Source organism: Rhinolophus sinicus, linkage group LG14 (assembly GCF_036562045.2).
Source record: "Rhinolophus sinicus isolate RSC01 linkage group LG14, ASM3656204v1, whole genome shotgun sequence".
Taxonomy (NCBI): Eukaryota; Metazoa; Chordata; class Mammalia; order Chiroptera; family Rhinolophidae; genus Rhinolophus; species Rhinolophus sinicus.
In genome coordinates, this window is record NC_133763.1 from 44,642,840 (window position 1) to 44,663,102 (window position 20,263).

At 37.3% G+C, this 20,263-nt stretch overlaps 1 protein-coding gene across 2 annotated transcripts in view; it reads left to right on the plus strand.

Moving 5' to 3' along the window:
* The window catches only part of MAGI3 (membrane associated guanylate kinase, WW and PDZ domain containing 3), a 190,468-nt gene that overhangs the window by 96,087 nt on the left and 74,118 nt on the right, over positions 1 to 20,263 (plus strand). For both annotated transcript variants that reach the window (XM_019730392.2, XM_019730393.2), the window contains exon 2: positions 17,844 to 17,960. In XM_019730392.2, the coding sequence (XP_019585951.2) occupies positions 17,844 to 17,960 (117 nt within the window). The remainder of the gene's footprint in view (positions 1 to 17,843; positions 17,961 to 20,263) is intronic.

Genomic DNA, 20,263 nt, shown 5'->3' on the forward strand with positions numbered 1-20,263 from the left:
TTTCCTTAGTGGCTTTCCCCCCTTTCTTTTCAATTTTTTAAAAAAGAGTTCTATATTTAAACAGAAGAAGTCGTATTGAAAAAAAACACAAGGTACCATCTTTGACTAAATTGACCTTGCTTATGGGAGGCCTACTACATAACACGATATTAACAGAAGTCCCTGTTTCCCCCATTAAGGTGGCTAATGCATATTACAGCCATTCTGAGGGACTAAAACAATCTCATATGTGTTAACCTTGTGAAGCAATGTTTTTCAAGTTGGATTCTACAGTCTTATCTGGTTTTGTACATTGGAATTTCTCATAAAATGTCTTTGAAGATAAAATTCTGTTCTCACAAAACTTTCTTTGTAAGCCCTGCTATAAAGAAAGAGTTGTTATTTTAAATTTTATAATATATCATTTTTCAGTGACAGATACATAATTATGAGCCTTTTCAGTGACAGATACATAATTATGAGCCAAGCAATTAGAAATCATTCATTTAACAAATAAAATCAGTTCTATTGATTTCTTCACTGCATTAACTAGGTAATTGAATTGAAATTGTTATCACATAAATAAGACTTAATGCTTAAGGATTATTTGTACTTTGTAAGAAAAATGATATATTTCATTTCTATAGAGTCAAGGATGAATCTTTTCGTATCTCAATTTGTCATTAAATTTTTGTATTGAGTATACACAGCTTCTGAGAAACAGAGCTGAACATTGAATTTTATTTCCATGTCTACAAATTCCCTTCAGTCAATATTAATATATGTATCTTCGCTTTTATAGTTATAAACAAAGTATACCTACATGTTTGTGTTTGGGCTTTTTCTAGTTTTTTGTTTTTGATTGTAAAAATAGTATCAACATTTAAGACAATATCTTAAGACAAGACACAGTGACCCATAATCTTATCTCTAGCAACGATTTGAATTTTTTTTTGCCAGTTTTTCTTATTTTTGAGATCCCATCTAAAATCATCACATCTAAAAGCCCTCGATAACTAAGAATACTTTCTTTTCAATGATTGTTTTTGTCATCTGTTGAGCTCTCTTAAATAGGCGGTGGTATTCTTTAGGAGCAGCAAAAGTGGACTTGGTTTTAATTTTAGATTTAAAATTTAACAAAGTATATGTAGTTTACTGAAGTTAAGGTACAAATGAATCATACTGGGTGTTTTTTTTTTGAGAGTTTTGAAACATTAAACCCAACTGTGCGTATTATAAAACTGTCTCATAATGTCAGTAACAAGGTGATATAATCATATGTGAAGGTATATATTTTCGAGGAGCTACGAAGAATTGTTGTTAGTCTTGAATTTACCGCAGAGTTTTTCCACTCTAATTGTGATCAATTTATATTTCTCTATGAAGCAGTAATTTTCGACTTTCTACCATGAAAAATAAGATAGTTTGTGTATTGTGCCTGCTTCCTGTATCTATTGGTCTTGTTTATCTTGCCTCTGTCTCTTGTTTCTTGTATCATGGTTTTGTTTTTTTTATCATAGTAACAATAGTGTAACATAGTACTTGCCTATAGCAGCTCTAAATTATAAGGTTTTCTTTTAGCTTCAGTCATAGAATTCTAGGTTACTCCTTTCAGAAAGAAAAGGTAGTTAGATGGAAAGGTAGGTGAAAAAAAAATTTTTTTTAAACCACCACAAATACGAAAAGACTTTTTGTTGCCAAGCAAATGGAACACAGATACCACATCATGTCTTTCCCCATGGAATTACCTTAATCTCTCTTAATTTTAACTCTTGAAATAATATCTATTCTTTCTTCAGGAAAGTTTAGGGACTTCCCCCCCCCCCCCCTGCAGAAAAAAAGAAAAAACCCAAAAGAATTTAAATTTGTGTTTTTGTGATGCTGTTGTTGTTTTCCTTATTCTTGAAACATGGTGAACCTTTCGGTTTCCAATCTCATGTCTTTACACTTTTCCAGTTTTCTTTAGCCACACTCCTTGTTTATTGATTGTTTAGTTCATTCTCTTTTGTCCTTCGGGGACTCCTATAATTTGAAGTTTGAATTACAGCACTCTGGAAATCTGTGAACGTTCAGTTCATGTCTCAGTGAATTTCTGATGTTCAGGACATGTTTCTTGAGTCTGCCTCTTATTTCACCAATGCAATTTTCTGCTGCGTCGGTTCTTCCATTACTGCTTCTCCTGCCGGTATTAATTGGTTTGTGGCTAAGTCCATTCTCTGCTGATCTTAGGGCCCTCGACTGTTCTCCTTGTCTCCACAATCCATGCTTGCCAGAATGATCCATCTCACACACAAGTCTGGCTGTGTCGTTCTCCTGGTAAAATTGGTAGTGACTTCTTCACTGCAGAATAATGTTCTAAGCCTTCAGTGTCATAAGTAAAGCCTGCTGTTGTCTAAGCTTCCTGCTTATCTCTCTCATCCTATAATCCACTGCCAGTCTACTTTTCACCCCACGCATGCCCTCCCCCTGCCTGGAATGCCACTGTCTCCCTGTCCCATCCTCCCCATCCTTACTCCCAGCCTAGGTGAACTGGCTTTCCCCACCTAACACTGTTATTTATTTTTTCCTCGCTACATACTCTTGTGCGCCTGTACATGCTTCTTAACTGGGTTTTGTGGTTATTTGTTTATACTTGTCTCTGCTACCATGATACCAAGGCAGGTACTGTATTATGATTTTTACAGCTTCAACACGAGCACAGTACGTAGTGTTTCATTACCTTCCTGTCTTCTGGTTTTATTTGCTTTAAGGGAGAGGCTGATGTCTGTCATATGATCTTTCTATTTTCTTTTCTTTCTTATGGGAAATATTTTTACTGGAGTCAGATTGTTTTTCTCTAGTCTGTGTATTCTTGTATGTCATTTACTAATCCTTAAGATGTGATCTTACAGTAACTTGTCCTAAATCACAGCATAGTACTCAATGCTTGCATCCGAGTTCAGGGACCAGTTCTGTGAGTGACCTGTTAAACACCCAATCACTCTTCATTTCAGTTATCAAATTGCAGGCTAAAGTCTCGCAGGACTGACTCCTTTCGCCTCATTGTTTGCTCTCAAACCTGGGGGTGCTCCAGCCTTGACATTGTGTTCCTACTTATGTTGCCCTAAAATCTGAAAACCAGCTGTACTCAGCCACAGTGGTGTTCTTCTTCGGTTTGTTTTTACCTCCAAGATTATACTGAGCTTTAATTCTTAAAGGATTAAGAAAAGAAAAGCTTTATAGATTTCTAAAAAATGGTATGCTTTTGCTGTTTTTTATAAAGCTCTCAAGCATTATAGAAAATTGCAAAGATGAGGGTAAAAATTCTTCCACCTCTTGCCATTCACAGAAGCACATATTAGAATATATGTTTGCAGACATACACGTAAGAAGATGTGTACCTATTTCATAAATGACATTTTGCACTAAATGCTGTTCAGTGGCTCCCTCTTTTTTTACTCAGCAATAGGTTTAGACTCCATTATACATCAGTCATTGAAGTTTTTTTTTTGTTTCTTTTTGGCTTAAAAAAACAAAAATGTATTCTCTCATAGTCCTGGAGTCGAAAAGTCTAAATCAAGGTGCTGGCAGGGCCGGGCTCCCTGTGAAGCTCTCGGGGGAAATCCTTCCTTTTGTCTTCCAGCTTCTGTTGGCCCCAGGCTTCCCTTGGCTTGTGACAGCCTAACTCCAATCTCTGCCTCTGTCTTCATATAATCATCTTTTATTTACGTCTATGTCCAAATTTCCTTGAAGATGTTTTTCATCATTTACAGTTTACTCACCAGTTACCTATAGTTGGACATTTAAATTCCTTGTAAATAATCCTTTGATAAACATTCATCTCTTACATTTTTTTACCTTTATGTGTGAATGTAACTTTAGTAGAACTCCACTATCAGAAGACATTGCAAGTCTGTGTTGATAGATGTTGTCATAATGCCTTATAGAAAGCTTGTAGTCACCTACTTGAATCCCCATCAAGAGTGCATGAAAATACTTACTGCCCACATCTCTACCAGGGCCAAATTTTTGTCAAGTTACTTTCTATGAGTTAAAGACTCCAACTTATAGCTCTAGATTCAGATCTCTTGGTATTTTCACATGGTGCCTGTCTCACTAGCATGTCAAATAACATGCCCCAACCATAACCCGATGTCCAGTTTTCCAGATCTGCTCCTCCTCCCTTCCATCTAAGTTGTTTGAGAGATTGTATTTTTAAAATCTGTATAATTCTGTCCCAGTACAACCATGTTTCCCCCAAAATAAGATCTAACTGGACCATCAGCTCTAATGCATCTTTTGGAGCAAAAACTAATGTAAGACCTAGTCTTATTTTACTATAGTGTCTTATGATATGATATGATATGATATGATATGATATGATATGATATGATACAATGTAATACTGGGTATAATATAATATAATACAAGTCTTATATTAATTTTTGCTCCAAAAGGATGCATTAGAGCTGATGGTCCAGTTAGGTCTTATTTTGGGCAAAGATGGAATTAGGGCAGAGTTTTATTGCCTCCTTTTTTGTTGGCATATATTCCTGATCTTATAAACTAAACATGGACTGAATTGCTTTTTTCAAGTGATCATTAAAAGATTGCTGAACAGTGACATCAACCACATGCAATTGTGAAGTAAGACCCCAAGGAATAATTACTAAATGTCCTCACTATATTTGCTTCCCTCCCCCACCCCCACCCCCTTACCTCTTAGCAATTGTGTCAAATTATCTCTTGAAACAATTGTTGGTTCAGGATAGCATGGCTTCTTCAGACAGTACTTTGTCTGTAATCTGAGATTTTGTAAGGTTCACTTATAACACAGCTTCCTGTTCTAAGGATACTGTTTGGTATTGAAAAACTCTCCATACATTGAGATATATAGTCAATCTCAAATCCATCTATTTTTCTTTTCCACTAGCTAGCACTACTGATCTAAATCATCTTTTACCCTGACAATGGCCCCCACCTTTTAACTGCATGCCCCGTAGCTATTCTTGGCCCCCTCCTCTGTATATTCACATAAAGTTGCCTTTCGTATATGCCAGTCTAATCTTGTTACTTCTTTGCTTAAAGCTCAACATTGCTATTTCTTTCCTATTTACTTGGGTACCTCTTGGCTCTTACCATTAGCATATGAACTCTCCAGCTTGAGAGCAGACGTCCTCTATTTAGCTATTCCTATGTCTGAGGAGGTAGGGGGTACATACGGAGGGAGTTAGAGCTAAGGGAAGCTATATTTTGGGAACTTTGTCATTGTTTCTCTCGGAATTTTTCTTTCTCTTGCTTTTAGGAGTCGGGAGCAGCAGCTCATATACCTTCATACACCTTTTATTTTGTAGATCAACATGTATCCATTCCACTCTCAAGTCACTGCTTGCAGCTTCAAAGTCGGTTTGCCTACTGACATTACAACTCCCAGTTAAGGACCTTGGACAGAAGAAAAATGGCCGTTCTTGCCAGGAATACTTCCTTCAGTCCTTCCAGGCCCTCCCATAGCCCATGTTAGCTGGGGATGTCGGTGGGGCCCTCTATTCAGAGTCCGCAAAATGGGTTGTACTTATGAGCATTGTATGTCAACTTCTGGCATTTTCTCAATGTGGTCCAAATTGTTTTGTATGCTTTGGAGTTGATATTTGAGTGGACAGAGATGAACTGTTTTCCTCCTATTTTTGATGATTTCCCCTCATTTTGTTCTGTACCGGAGAAAGAGCTTTTTGTAAAAGTGGCTGGTATTACCATGTTGCCCAGAAGACCTCTTTCTAGCTCTTCAAACTACAGTCGGGACTATCAAGCTGGATAAGGGCATGTAGTGCTCTTGATTGTGGTTCTTACACTACGGTTTCTTAGCTTTGATGCATTGATGTTGGAATTTCTAGCAATTCCCTCAGTCTTTTGGGATCGATTGATTTCTTGTCATTGGTTTAGTTTAGGGACACAGATTTCTTTCTTTATTTGTTACAGTCCTTTAATGGGAGATCGTGAGAGAATGGACATCTTCTGACACTTTCATTTATGTTGACGTTTTCTGGAAGGTCCTGATTCACTCAGCCTTATGGTTGGGGTAAGTGAGGGAAAAGATTTTTAGTGGAGGAATCTCCATAGGAGGACGCAGACAAGTGGCCATTTATCCCCCGAAATGTTTCTTTAGAATTTTGACATTTTTATAACCATATTTTGTAAGGATAATAAAAAAAAATTGTTTAAAAATGTTGCTGATTAAACAGATTAGAAATGAAAATGGGAAGTGCTTATTTTGTTTAGTGAATGTTGACTCTCCCTGGAGTCCCGTCATTTTTATGTGTAATACAGTTTTTAGGACCTTTAACCACCTATTTTAGAAAATTTCTAAGCATTAGTATAAATTCCTATTTCTAAAAGCTATCAGAGCAAAAGAGGCTGTTAAATTGCTTCTTTAAGTGGTTAATTATATCTGCCTACTGCCTCAACCCAGAGGTTGAGATTATTTACATAATGATGCATCTTAAAATACAATCTGAATTCTCTAATAGTCATGTTTTCCCAGTGAGACTTCTAATCAAGTGCATCTGTATTCCCTTTCAGCTACCTCTTTATCTCTACAATGAAACATCAGTAAGAGATCTTCCACTTCCAGTCTTGGGCACTGTTGAAGCACAGAACTTTGATTTGCAAAGACTGCTGAACCCAGTTATTCTGTTTTCAGGGAAAATAACAGAGCACAATAGATGGCTTTGTACCCTCTTGTCAAAAGGATGAAGCGTTAATACTATGATTCAGATATTGGTGCGCCAACTGGGCACTAGTTATCTGGCATTATGACAGGTTTACTAATAATTCCTGACATGAGTGTCACAAAGAAAAAATTGTAAATAGCCTCAGGTTAGCACTTTAAAAATACTGTTTTTCTTTAAGTACTAAGTCTACACGATCTCATCAAATAAAAGCTTCAAAAAGGAAAGGATCCACTTTTGATGAATTTGTCCTTTCCCCCAACCCCCACCCCTCACTCTGCTCTCTTAGGAAGGTTCATCGTACTTTGTTCTTCCTGCTGTGTACTTGTTAGGGGAAAGTTGTGGTGATTTTGTTGTGTCTTTTCTAGATGACGATCTTAATTTTAAAATGTAGATTCTAGTTTTGTACCTTGTTTATCCATTGAGAGTTGCAGGTAAAAGCAAAATGATTGCAGTTTAACCTAGGTATGGTGAAAATAATATTTATTAAAATGAAAGGATTAGAGGAAAAGTTACGCAAATAGTCTTAACTTTCACATAGAACTTTTGCAAGTTTTTTTTGTTTTTTGTCATCATGGTTCATTATGTCAGGTTTCCTTTTTTGCTAATAACCTTTGAAGGGCACAGTTTTTAAAAGTGTTTTTCTCATTAGAGTATAGAAATAGAAAATTTGAAAATACAAAAACCATGAAGAGAAAAATTTTTAAAGAAAAAATGTTTAAAAAAGTCACCCAGTATTTATACCCTTCAATAATACTTTAGGTATTGTTAAGTATTTAAGTATGGGTTTGTTTTATACATGTCCCTTACATATTTTTATTTGCATATCTTCAGATATGTTCCAGTTTGGGGTCATACTGAATATTCTGTTTTGTGACCTGCCTTTTTCATTTAAAATATATCATGAGCATATAACCATGTTTATAATCAAAACATTATACTTTTAATTGTGCTAATTGAAAGAATTTTTGTGTTTTTGAGGATTAAAGTAGAAGTGTTTTTTTGAGATGAATTCTAAAAACCCTCTCGTTGTAACAGTCACATTATTTAAAGTGTCATTTTGGTGTGTTTAAGAGAAGTATTTATTTAGTACTATGTAGGTGGTTTGGGGGATACAGAGGTGAATGAAACTTAGTTCCTGAATCCACACAGGCCTAAGTAGGGTTTATAGGTGGGAATTCCTGCCTGTTCTCAGGAATTTTTTTCGCTTTCCCATTCCTGAATCCTGAGAAAAGTTGGTCGGGAAATCAGGAAAGTCGGCTCCTTGAACCTAGTAATACCTACAATGGGAAATAAATGTACTACTCACAATGTATCTCTTAGACATGTTTCCTGTTTATCGCTAGGGATTCCGGGTGGGAATTCCTGCCCGTTCTTGGGAAATTTTTTCACTTTTCCTTTCCTGAATCCCAAGAAAAGTTGGTCGGGAAATCGGGAAAATGAGCTACTTGAACCCAGGTGGTTGGTGGTATTGACCATCACTTTGTAGCAACAATTCATTGTGGAGAACAGACAACAGTTTATATCTCAGGATTCGGGAACGGGAAAGTGGAAAAAAATTCCTGAAGACGGGCGGGAATTTCCTCCTGGAAACCCTAGGCCTAAGATCTGGCAGGGGAGGCTGTCACGTACCCCATTGTTCGTAGCAAAAACCAGCGGGGAGGAGAGATGGAAACAGGCGCTTCTTCATGTGGACTTCAGATCCTACCTGGGTCTTGGCTTCAAAAAGCAGGTGGACACGTGGTCAATGTGTAGGCCTTTTGCTCTCGCAGTGTTTATACGTACACTGCCCAGTAGAGCGCCAGGTAGAAAAGACACAAAACTGAAACCAATTGGGGAAATAGGTGGGTGTGGAGGATGGAAGGGTAGGGCAGGGTGTTAACAGGACTGGTGTAATCACCTCGGAAGTAGGAACAAACATGGGTACCACAGCGTTTTCCTCTGGAGCACCAACTCTTTTTTTTTTTTTTTTTAACTCAGATCCCTGACCATGTATCAGAGTTTTTAAGAGAAATGATTCTTAATTGCAAATACATTCTTTACAGAAATACTTGTTTCATTTAAACAAATAAAATCCATAAAAACTTTTAAAGAAGAATGCAACATGATAGTGGATTTTGTGTACACATAATTTGAATATAATGAAGCAATTTCAATGCTTAGTTAATATTGAGTTCTTCATGTAATAAAGTCTTAGACTTTTAGGAGTGGGTGTATTTAGTTTGGTACACTTGAGGGATTTTTCAGATGTGTAGGTTACCTAAACCAAAGAGTTCTTTCTTCAGCTATGCTCCCAGTTCTTTTGATTGTTAAATGCATGAAGAATAATAACAAGCAAGGAAGAGAGGAAAGGAAGAAAAGAGGGAAGAAAAGAGGGAAGGAGGAAAGCAAACCTTTCTAGGATTTGCAGGGTAAGAACCAGTTGCGCAGCAGTAGACATGACCTTCAACTGCCAGTGAGGTAGGACCCAGGGCAGTAGGTCAGATCTGACCAAAGTGTTTATGATGGCTGCTTCCAGTAACCGGTGGAGAATGGATACTCTCATTTTACCACGTACTATTGTCATAATTTACTATATAGATGAAGAATGTGACCTATGGCAGAGAAAGACAAATACTGTATGTTCTCATTGCTGGAGAATGGGTTCTTGGTGTTTGTCACAGGACAGAATTCAAGCATGCAACGAGTAAGCCAAGCAAGCAGTAGATTTTTTGGAAAAGGATAGTAAACTCTCAAATAGCAAGAGTGGGCAGGTTCAGAGAAGAGGAGCTACCCCAAAGAAAAGTGGGGCCTGGGACTTTATTACACCTAAAGTGAAGGTGCGAAATAGTCAAGACTTAGGGGTGGCGTTATAGTTGGGTCCTCACTGACCACTCCTTCCCATTGGGAGGAGGGATTTTTGTCCTTACCTGGCTCTGTTGGAACTGACATGGAGACACAGGGGTGGTGGTGGAGATTTTCCTAAATCACAGCGCTAATATTATAATCCATTGGAATTAGCTAAAGTTCACCTAAAGTGGCAAGATGGTGTCCTGGCTCCACTCTCGCTGCCAAAATCTAGTTCTGGCTGGTCTGGTAGCTGCATTTTTTCTTAAGGATGATCTCATCTCTTTCCTCCTTTGTTTTTTCTTCTCCCCGCTCTCTCCATGTGGCCCTATTCTTTCTGCTTACGGTCACATTCTCACTTATTTGTGGAATCTAAAAAAGCTGAACTCATGGAAATAGAGAATACATTGGTGGTTGTCAGGGGTGGTGGTGGAAGAACTGGGGAGATGTTAGTCAAAGGATATGAACTTCCAGCTATAAGATGAATGACTTCTGGGGACCTAATGCACAGCATGGTGACTAGAGTAACAATATTGTATTATTTACTTGAATGTTGTTAAGAGACTAGATCTTAAATGTTATCACTGTATGCACAAAAAATGGTATGTGAGGGGGGATGGAGGTGCAAACTAACCTTATTCTGGCCATCATTTCACAATATATACGTTTATCAAATCGTTACGTTATAACACCTTAAACTTGCATACTCATGTGTTATATGTGAATAGTATCTCAATGAATCTGAGGGGGAAACAAAACGAATGTGCCCTCCATTAGCAGGAGACTTTCTCTTCGGTGGTGAGGTGGCAGCAGTATTCTGCAGAAGGTTGCTTGATTGCTTCAGACTAACTCTGAAGAGTACTAAAAAATGACCAGTTTTAAAAACTGAAATGGCTCAAGAGATTCCCAAGTATTTAATGCGTTTCACATTTGAGACTCAGCCAGAATTTAATTATATAAATTAGTTTTAAAATTCAATAAGTTTCTAATTGCCTATAATGAGAGTGGCATACTTAAAGAATTATACAGACATGGGTCTTCCAAGTTTATAATGTTAAATATACTCTTACAGACAGAAGACAGAATAGAAATAACAAGATAGCATTTGAATACAAATATGGAATATTAGGAATGAAAATGTATAGCATATAATATATATAATATGATAATTCTAAAATAACAGCCCTAGTCATCAGTGTTCTCTTTCTAGTTCCCATTTTTTTCTCATTTCTACATCTTACTCCCAGAAAAAGCAGAAGAAGGATTCCCCGCCCCCCCCCCCCCCCCCGCTCTGGACTTGTTATCCCCAATGGATCCAGAAGACTATAGATTTGGATGGTTAATTTTAAATGGAATATCGAGGTGAACAGTAAGAATATATCCATAGTTGGGACCTTATACCAGTTACGAAGGGCCTTGGTGTCAGATCTGAGTGAGTTGATGTTCCTTTAAATTATTGTTACAAGGTTCTACTCGACCCACTGGTCCCTGGAACTCATGTCTCAGCTTGTGTGAACCCTTTCTCACTTTTTAAGAACCAGCTATACTGGATTTCTCTCAGTTCTGGTAAGCACTGTGTTCTTTCCCACCTCAAGTAAGTGCCTTTGCATGTCCCACTCCCTCTACCAACGCCCCCCTCCCCTTTTATAACCTAGCTGGGTCCTATTTATCCTTCAGGTTTCAGCCCCAATGTAAATGAAGTCTTAGACTCCCCAGACTGAGGATCTAGATTATAGGTTCCCACAGTGCTCTGTACTTCTCTTTCACAATACTCCCCTGTTTGAAATTTCTCTTTCAATGCTCATCTTCCCTGTGAGGCTTTAAGTTCCATTTGAGTGCACTCTCATTCACTGTTTTACCCTCAAGTGCCTACTACTCAAAGCTCAGTAAATGTTTGTTTACACAATAGGTGTGACTATTTCTTGGAAGGGTAGGCTCGCAGGAAAGAATTTGTTAAAAGCTTGTACTCTTACAAGTTTATGCTAGAGGAGAAATTCATCCAAAGATACCGATAGGTGGGTGGGTGGGTGGATGGATGGATGGATGGATGGATGGATGGATGGATGGATGGATGGATGAGTGAGTGGATGGATGGATGAGTGGATGGATGGATGGATGGATGGATGGATGGATGGATGGATGGGTGGGTGGGTGGGTGGGTGGATGGATGGATGGATGGATGGATGGATGGATGGATGCAGCAGGCATTCTAGCATGGTGCTTACAGTGGAGGTTCTATAGCCAGACTGACTAAGTTCAGATTCCCAGGTCTGCTACTTTCAGTGATGTAACCTTGGCAAAGTTATTTAACCTCTTCATACCTCAGCTCCTTATTTGTAAAATGGGAATAATAATAACACCTACCTCAAAGGTTTTCATAAGGAATGAAAACTTATAACATATAATATGATAATAATTCTAAAATAACAGTCCTAGTCATCAATGTTCTCTTTCTAGTTCCCATTCTCTTCTCATTTCTACATCTTCCCCCCAGAAAAAGCAGAAGAAGGATTTTTCCCCCTTACTGTACACTTCTCATCTCCAGTAGAGCTAGAAGACAATAGATTTGGATGGTTAATTTAGCCTTATTTTATATTTCTGGATAGCCAGAGACCGTCTGTGAATACATTTAAAAATGTTAATAAATAAAGAACAGATATGAAGAATTGGTGTATAAATTATAATTAAATGTTTTAAAGACTCACAGAGCTTGCTGTTCAATGAAGAATTTCTTTTAGCATTTTGACAGAGTCAAAATAAAGTCCGTTTCATTGTTTAAGAAACATAGTTTAAGATAAAGTTGTATATAGACGCTTACAGAATGCTGTACCAGTTAAGTGAGTGTTCTAAAATTTCATGTATATGAGGATGTAGAGGTTCAAATGAACAATCAAAAATACAAAATTAAGCTGATTCACTCACTCGTTTAGTGTGCTAGATACTGGGGCTAAATCTGTACAACAAACCATGGCCTTGGTACTCAGCTAAATATCTTTCATGTTTAAAAACTGTGTAAGATATTTTTAAATAATTGCTTCGTAGAATGTATTTTATTAATACAACAAAGTGCATAGACACTGATTATCTAGAAAAGTCTTGCTCAGATGCCATTACAGTTACCAGACAAGCTGACTACAGTTTGATTTATTTTGGTTTAGGGACCCCCTACCCCAAGCCAAGGAGCCAGTTTGAGTTAAGCGTACATGTATCATTTTCACCATTCCATGGAGTTTTCTCTTACTGCTCTGGCGCTCAGGAGGTGGAGGAAGCAATAAAATACATTGCTCTTCTGAGTCTAGATCTAATGGGAAAGGACTAGTTAGTAACATTAGTTGTGTTGAGCATGTTAGATTGAACAATTTATTGGGGAAAGTCACTCAGCTATCTTAGGGGCATAGTAAGGAAGAGAATGGGGGCATGGTATGTATGCCCATCCGTTGGTTTTGAGGAAAAACAGATATTTAAAAGTTTATAGCATCTATAGGTGTGGCTCCAAGAGTAGAGATTTCTAAAAGAAAAGTTACGTGAAGAAGTTCTTAAGGGGTCACAGAATGCTCTGTGCAGCTCAGGGTTTTAAAAAGATGCACCTGATTGACAGATGGAAGGAGCACAGAATCACATTTATACCATGCGAAGTGGACTGTGAGAAATAAACATTTAAGAATTTCCTTTTCTATAGGCGAAAGCTCAAAAGGAGCTCTGATACTTCAGAGAATGTAAAGAGCTTTTAAGGTTGTGTTTGAAGGAAGAGCAACAAGAAGGAAGAAGTAGGCCTCCTGTTGGAAGAAGATATTTTTTAGCTGTTTACAGGCTGAAATCAGATCTATACCATTCTTCCTGGCTCCCATAATCTTGAGCCAACAGAATTACTTTTCTAACAGTAAAAAGTAAAAGAACCCCAAACAGCAGAAATTAAATTTTAAAACGATTAGGAGATAGTAAGAGTATCGTTCACTTTAAATGAATTCAAGTTTTCAAGACTCAACTGAATTGCCTCCTTGGAGTTGAAGGGACTCTCAGATATGATCTCAGGGTTATTGTCAATATTCTTTGGGAAATCTAGAATGCAGGAAGTACCAGGAGACGGAAGAGAGACAACTGGCCCAGTTTCCAAAAAGGCGTTAGGTAGATTGTGAAAACTCCAGTCCACTTCCCTAACTTGAAACTGTGGAAAAATTTGAAGAGATTGTTTAAAAAAGAGAGAGAGAGAGAAGAAAAATTGTAAGGGTTTAGAAAAGAATGTGATCATCACAATGAACCCAGTGTAAATTTATAAGAATAAGACATGCCAAGCTGACCTCGCTTTTTTCTTTTCTCTATTTTTGATTTTATAATTACTACCGGATTAGAGAATAGCTAAAGCAAATTGTATCTTGACTCTAGCAAGTGGTTGGCAACGTCTCCTAGACAAAAAGACAGTGACATGTTGGCAGTTAGATTGATTTACAGCTGCTCGCATGGCCACACCTATGCTGTCATGCCACTGGGTTTATCTAACTAATAATGAGTGACTCTATACACTGATTCCTCAAAGACAACTGGTAGTGAATATTAATTAGTATATATTGAGAAAGTATGGATTTGTAGTTATGAGTTCTCTTGACTAAGGATTTCTATATTGAAACTTGAGCACCTGGGTTTATTTATATGATTGAGATTTCGGTTACAGACCTTTCCCCCTTGAACTGTGTTTGTAAGGTTTATAGATCTATTTTTAAGTTTCATAAATCAACTTTTATTATAAATTGCTTGCAAGTCAAATAATAAGCTCAACATTTAAAGCAAAGGCTGGCTGGGTAAGAATGCTATTCTGAAGAATCTTTTTTCTTACTTGTTTAACAACTACTTTAACCCCACATAGGTGTATTTCATACCCTTGAAATGTCACGTTTCTGTGAAACTCTCCATATACAAAAGGCAGAAGTTCATATACTACTTGAAAATATAGATAAACTCAGCAGTGCCTTTGTGAGCTAATGGTTCTGTTGGCCTTCTAGTCATTTGACAGTCATCTGCCTATTCAGGACACTTGTCCTTTTTTTTTTTTTTTCCCCAGACAAATTCCCTGGAATCCTATGAAAGAGGGAACAATAACATTCTGTCCCCTTATGAAAATTCTTTCGGTTTCTTGAGGCCAGGAGGTCCATGATGACTACAATAGTCAATATGTTTTATTATTAATTATTAATCCTAAAGAATGCCAACCCATATAATTTTCTGATCTTTTATCATTGACTTTTCATTGCTATTTGTAATATTTTATCTCCAACCTCAAGGAAACATGATAACTTTTTTGAATAGTTGCACATTTTATGAAATTGTCCCTCCCCCTTTTTTTGCAACTGTTCATCTCAGTGTTGCCCCCAGACTCCCAGTAGAAATTGAGGGTGAAAATTGAGAGTGCATTTCCAGTCCTGATAATTCTAACTGTTTTTCTTTAAATCTATGAGGTCTTTCTGCTTTAACTGGCCTCTCAGTCTTAAGATCTTGTAGGCCCTTGAGACAGGAATTGACTTGCTTTAACTTCATTGCCTCTAAAAAGACCCCCCCTCATGCTGTAATTTGTGATCTATGATTTTTATTATGGCTTTGACTTTCATTATATCTCATTTAATGGCAGTTATTTTTGTAGATTAAAATCCAGTCTGGGTTCTTAGCATTTTAGAGTTATGTCTGTGATTACAGCCTATAATATAGTAAAGCTTTAAGTTTAAAAACAAAAAAAAGAAAATTTTGAATAAAAAATGTTGATTCTGATTGTCTTCTTTAATTATATAGGCACTCTTTTTTATCTAAGTTAAATCTATTCATGAAGATATATTGGATAGCAGATTTTTAGGTATTGCGGCCTGCATTATATTATTTTAAAAAAGAAAAACAATGATGTATTCTGTCTATTCAGAAACCCTATGGGCCGGCCCAGTGGCTCAGACGGTTGGAGCTCCGTGCTCCTAACTCCAAAGGCTGCTGGTTCGATTCCCACCAGTGGGCTCTCAACCACAAGGTTGCCGGTTCAACTCCTCGAGTCCCACAAGAGATGGTGGGCAGTGCCTCCTGCAACTAAGATTGAACATGGCACCTTGAGCTGAGCTGCCACTGAGCTCCCAGATGGCTCAGTTGGTTGGAGCATGTCCTCTCAACCACAAGTTTGCCGGTTCGACTCCCACCAGGGATGGTGGGCTGTGCCCCCTGCAACTAAGATTGAAAGGACAACAACTTGACTTGGAAAAAAAAAAAGTCCTGGAAGTACACACTGTTCCCCAATCAAGTCCTGTTCCCCTTCCCCAATAAAATCATTAAAAAAACAACAACAAAAAACCCTAATCAAACTTCCACAAATATCACTAAAACACTTTTAAGCACTTATGTAACAATCAGCCAAAACTTTTGTACAATATTTGTTATAAAACGTTTGAAATACCTCTTACCTAATGTTTAAAACAATTAATGAACTCATTATCGGGTATGTTTTTGTTCAATAAACAATGAGACTATGCAGTATTGATTACGAATTAGGGTTTTCTTCTAGCCAGCAACGAACAAGTACTATAATATAAATTAAAAAATGAAATAAGATTCCATCTAGATTGGACTCCAGTTGGTGCGACCCCTAAATGCCTGGCAGAAGCAACTTGTGCGACTAGGGATTCTTCTGTGCTCTCCCTGCAAACCTCTTTCAGGTTTCTTCTTTGATTATAAAGGTTCCCGTCTTCCTTGGCATCTGTTTTTGGCAAGACAAAACAGGGACTTTTTGGTTTCTGTGTGTTAGTTCTGGATCTGAATATTATTTCTAACTGTAGAAGCACTCTGATTTTCTGCTTATATTAACACCCTCTCCTATCGGTTATATTTATTTATACATGTGAAAAAAGACCAAAAGAGGGGATTAGAATGTTATGTTATGGAATAATAGTTAAAATAATAAACTGATCTGCGGTAACCTTTCGATTTCTCTAACCTTGTCAGAACTCTGCTGTTTCAAATAAAACAAAGAGAATATTTTAATCAACTAGTCATTTCTTCAATAAGATCATCTGTTTTGTCAGCATCGCTCTTTTCTAATTATCTGAAGCCTTGTCTACTGAAGTGTTTGCATTGCTTTGATTTCAATTTTAAGTTCAACTCTTATTACAAATTCACTGCTACCAGATTTTTGCAATCCCATATTTTCCTGCTTAATAGTTCTTTGAGATCCCCTAACATTCCTCTTTTTCTTTCCTGTTTCCCCCACAAATAAGAAAAACATCTTTCACTCTTATTTATTCACATTATCTAGGAGTCAAGCAAGTGGACAGAAAAGGCCTGTTCAATTTAGTGATAGCCAGAGAGCACCGAGGAGGGCCCGTTTCACCTTTTTGAAGATCAGAAAGATGGCCAGTGTGGGTGAACCATATTTGAGAGGGGGAAGAGTGAACAAGTTTTGGCCAGAGCTGGCCAGAGCTAGAACAAGTGGGGCCTTCTAGGCTCTGTTTAGAAGTTTGGATTTTATTCCGAGTGCAACAAGAAGCCTTGGGTGGCTCTGAACAGAGTAGTGGTTATCTAATTTATCTTTTAAACCCCAGTGGCTTCTGTGTGAATGGTGGGGGCAGGAAGGAGGCAAGAATGGATGCAGGGAGACCAACCATAGAAGGCTATCGTTGGAGATTTCCAGATGAGAAACGATGGTGGTTTAGATTAGAGTGGTGGCAATGGAATGGAGAGAAGTGGACAGTACGGGAGATGTTTGGGAGATCGAGCTGATAAAAGTTGCTCATGGATTGGATCTGGGGGATAGAAGTGAAAAGGAGAAATCAAGGATGACTGCTAGCTTTTGGGTCTGTTCCATTTCGTTGGTGCTACTGTTATTTTCTAAGGGAAACTGGAGGAGAGGAAAACGCTGGGGGACAATGGAATTGAGAGTTGTGTTTTGGCTATCTGAAATTTGAGACGCTTATTTGACTTCCAAGTATATCTGTAATATATATGAACCCGTCTGATGAGTTTGGAGCATGGTGGAGATAGGTCAGGGATAGAGACATGGTAATAACTTGAAAGTTATCCGTATATAGACATTGTTTAAAGCCATGGGACTGAATGAAATTACCTTGTATATTCATCATCTCTTACTTACCACCTCCCTTCTTACCATGTAAGATTATGCCCATATTATATTTATACAAGTATATGTTTTAATTATAGTGCCGCTAATAATTTGGTGTTAGTTATCTTGTTTTTAGTGAAATATTCTGATTTCTTCTGTTTATAGCTAAATGTCTTAAGAGTATTCAATCACTAACATCTATATTTGACTGGAGAGCTAATGGTGGTTTTGTCTTCTGTGGTTTCCTTTTGTAGGCAAAGTCATTAATAAAGATTTGCGACATTACTTGAGTCTTCAGTTTCAAAAAGGATCAATTGACCACAAACTGCAGCAAGTGATCAGAGATAATCTCTACTTGAGAACCATTCCATGTAAGTAGAAGATGGAACAAAGGAAATGAGCCAAAATGTCTTTATGTAACTGATCAAACATCTAGAAATAATTCAGTAGAGTATCTCATAAAATTGTAAAGATGAAGTTCGGGCACAAGAATGCAACAAAACTTGGAAAAAAATTTTCAGAGGACTTTTCAGGGGTTTTGTTTTTCAAAGTAGAAAAGCCCCAAGAGTCTATATTGTGACTTTTTAAAAGGTTGTTAGACTTTAAGAATATCTATGTACATGTTGCTAATTAGATTTTATTTCTGTAAATCAATTTCTACAGCATATGCAATAAGACGTTTTTGCTCAATGTCTTATACACTGAGAACAAACATATGTGTATTAATTATTAGGACATTACTAATTTTAAAATCTGCTCCTTTCCCAGAGGAAAATAGGAAGAAGCATACAGTGCCTTCTTTGTGGTAATCCATTTTGAATTTTTACCTTAATGTTGGTGTTTCTGTTCCAGTATTAATAGTTTTCATAGGACATAATTATTGTTATGGTAATTTGGGTTTTTTAAAAACACATAACAAGAGATCATGTATACTTACATTTTGGCTTTAGTGCAGGTCTGGGAAAGAATAAAAAGCAGTAACCAATAAAAGGGTATCAAAGGACATTCAGGTTTGTTTTCCTTTTCAATACCGGGGGTGCCAAAAAAATGTATACACATGAGTTGTATTCATCTTTTGTTATCGGTATATACTGAGTATTACAATTTTAATACAGTTTTTTTCTTTCTTAAACTGCGTATACATTTGTTTTTGGCACCCTCTGTATATTTGTAACTCCTTGTGGATACTAGCTTTTGTTTTTATTCTATTTGTTAAGGGGGGGGGGTGTCGCCCAGCTCACAGTGGCCCATGCAGGGATTGAACTGGCAACCTTGGTGCTATGTACCAGCACCACGCTCTAACCAACTGAGCTAGCCGGCCACCCCTGGACACTAGTTCTTATGATGGCTCTGGAATTCTTGATTTCTCCTTCTTGTTAGTTCATCTTGCACAATGTCCAGTCAATCACCAAACCTTCCTAATTATGCTTCTTGAATATGTATCCTTCTCTGTCTTAGACCCTCACCCTTCCTTGCTTGGACTTTTTCTTTTTTAAATAACAAATAGCATTATGTACTGGCAAAGATGTAGGTAAATCTGAGTCCCAAAATCTTGATTCTAGCATCTGACTAGCTGCTTCACTTGGGCAAGTTACTTAATCTTCCTGAGACTCAGAATCTCTCTCTGTAAAATGTGAACAACAAGACTCACCTCCTAGGTGAATTAGAATTAAAGGAAGAGCACGAGTGTAAACTACTTGGCCTAGAGTGGCACTGAAGCAGTGTTTGTCCCCTTCCCCATTCTAACTGCATCCCCTGCCTCCCATGTCACCTCCGTCTAGTCTGTTTTCAAAGTGCAGGTGTGATTCTTGCCTGTCTATGATTTATCCTCCCATTGACTACAAGTCTAGACCCCTTAGCATGGTATAAAATATTTTTGTTTTTTTTTGTTTTTAAATCTGACTTCTTGTCTATGATTTCTTCCACGAAATCTACCTTGTCAGATTTCAGAATTGCGATGCCTGCCTCCTCTGCATGGGCCCGATAGATCTTTTTATTTTTTTATCTTTCTGAACCTCTTTGTTTTATGAATAGTGTTGGGCTTTGTAGCCAGTGTCACATTTTCTTTATATTTATTGATGTGCTCAGTATTTTTAGTCTCAGTGTTGTGATGTTTTCCTGTTTTTACCCATATGTAACTCTTTTATATAAAAAGGCTTTCACTGTGTACTCTAATTTGATCTCTCTCTTTTCAGAAAGGTTTGTGTTTTTATTCTAATGGCTTTATATAATACCCTTTGTTCCTCCTCCCTCCTTTTTGTTTTTGCCCCTACGTGAGCATTATTAAAATTATCTAGCCATCTCTTCTTCTCCCTTCTTTTCCTCTCCCATCATCGGACTTGAAGTAGTATCTTTTTTTACTCCCAACAAATATAATGCAGTCAGCAAACTCGTTCTACTTTGCATATGTTTTCCTCATTCTCACCATTGTTTGATACTTGAACTATATCTATATTGGCAAAGTAAACAGCCATTACATAACTGCACTCTCCCCTTTATAATCATCATTTTTTCTTTATTCTGTGGGTAAATGCATATTTAATCTAGCTACAACCTTGTGTTGCTGTTTCTTCAATAATCATGGTTGTCTAAAGCTTGTTCTCTGCTGGAGTTTTACAGACCATCATAGCAGTTTGTCATTTTTATACTTTAAAGTTTGGGTAGATATGTTGGC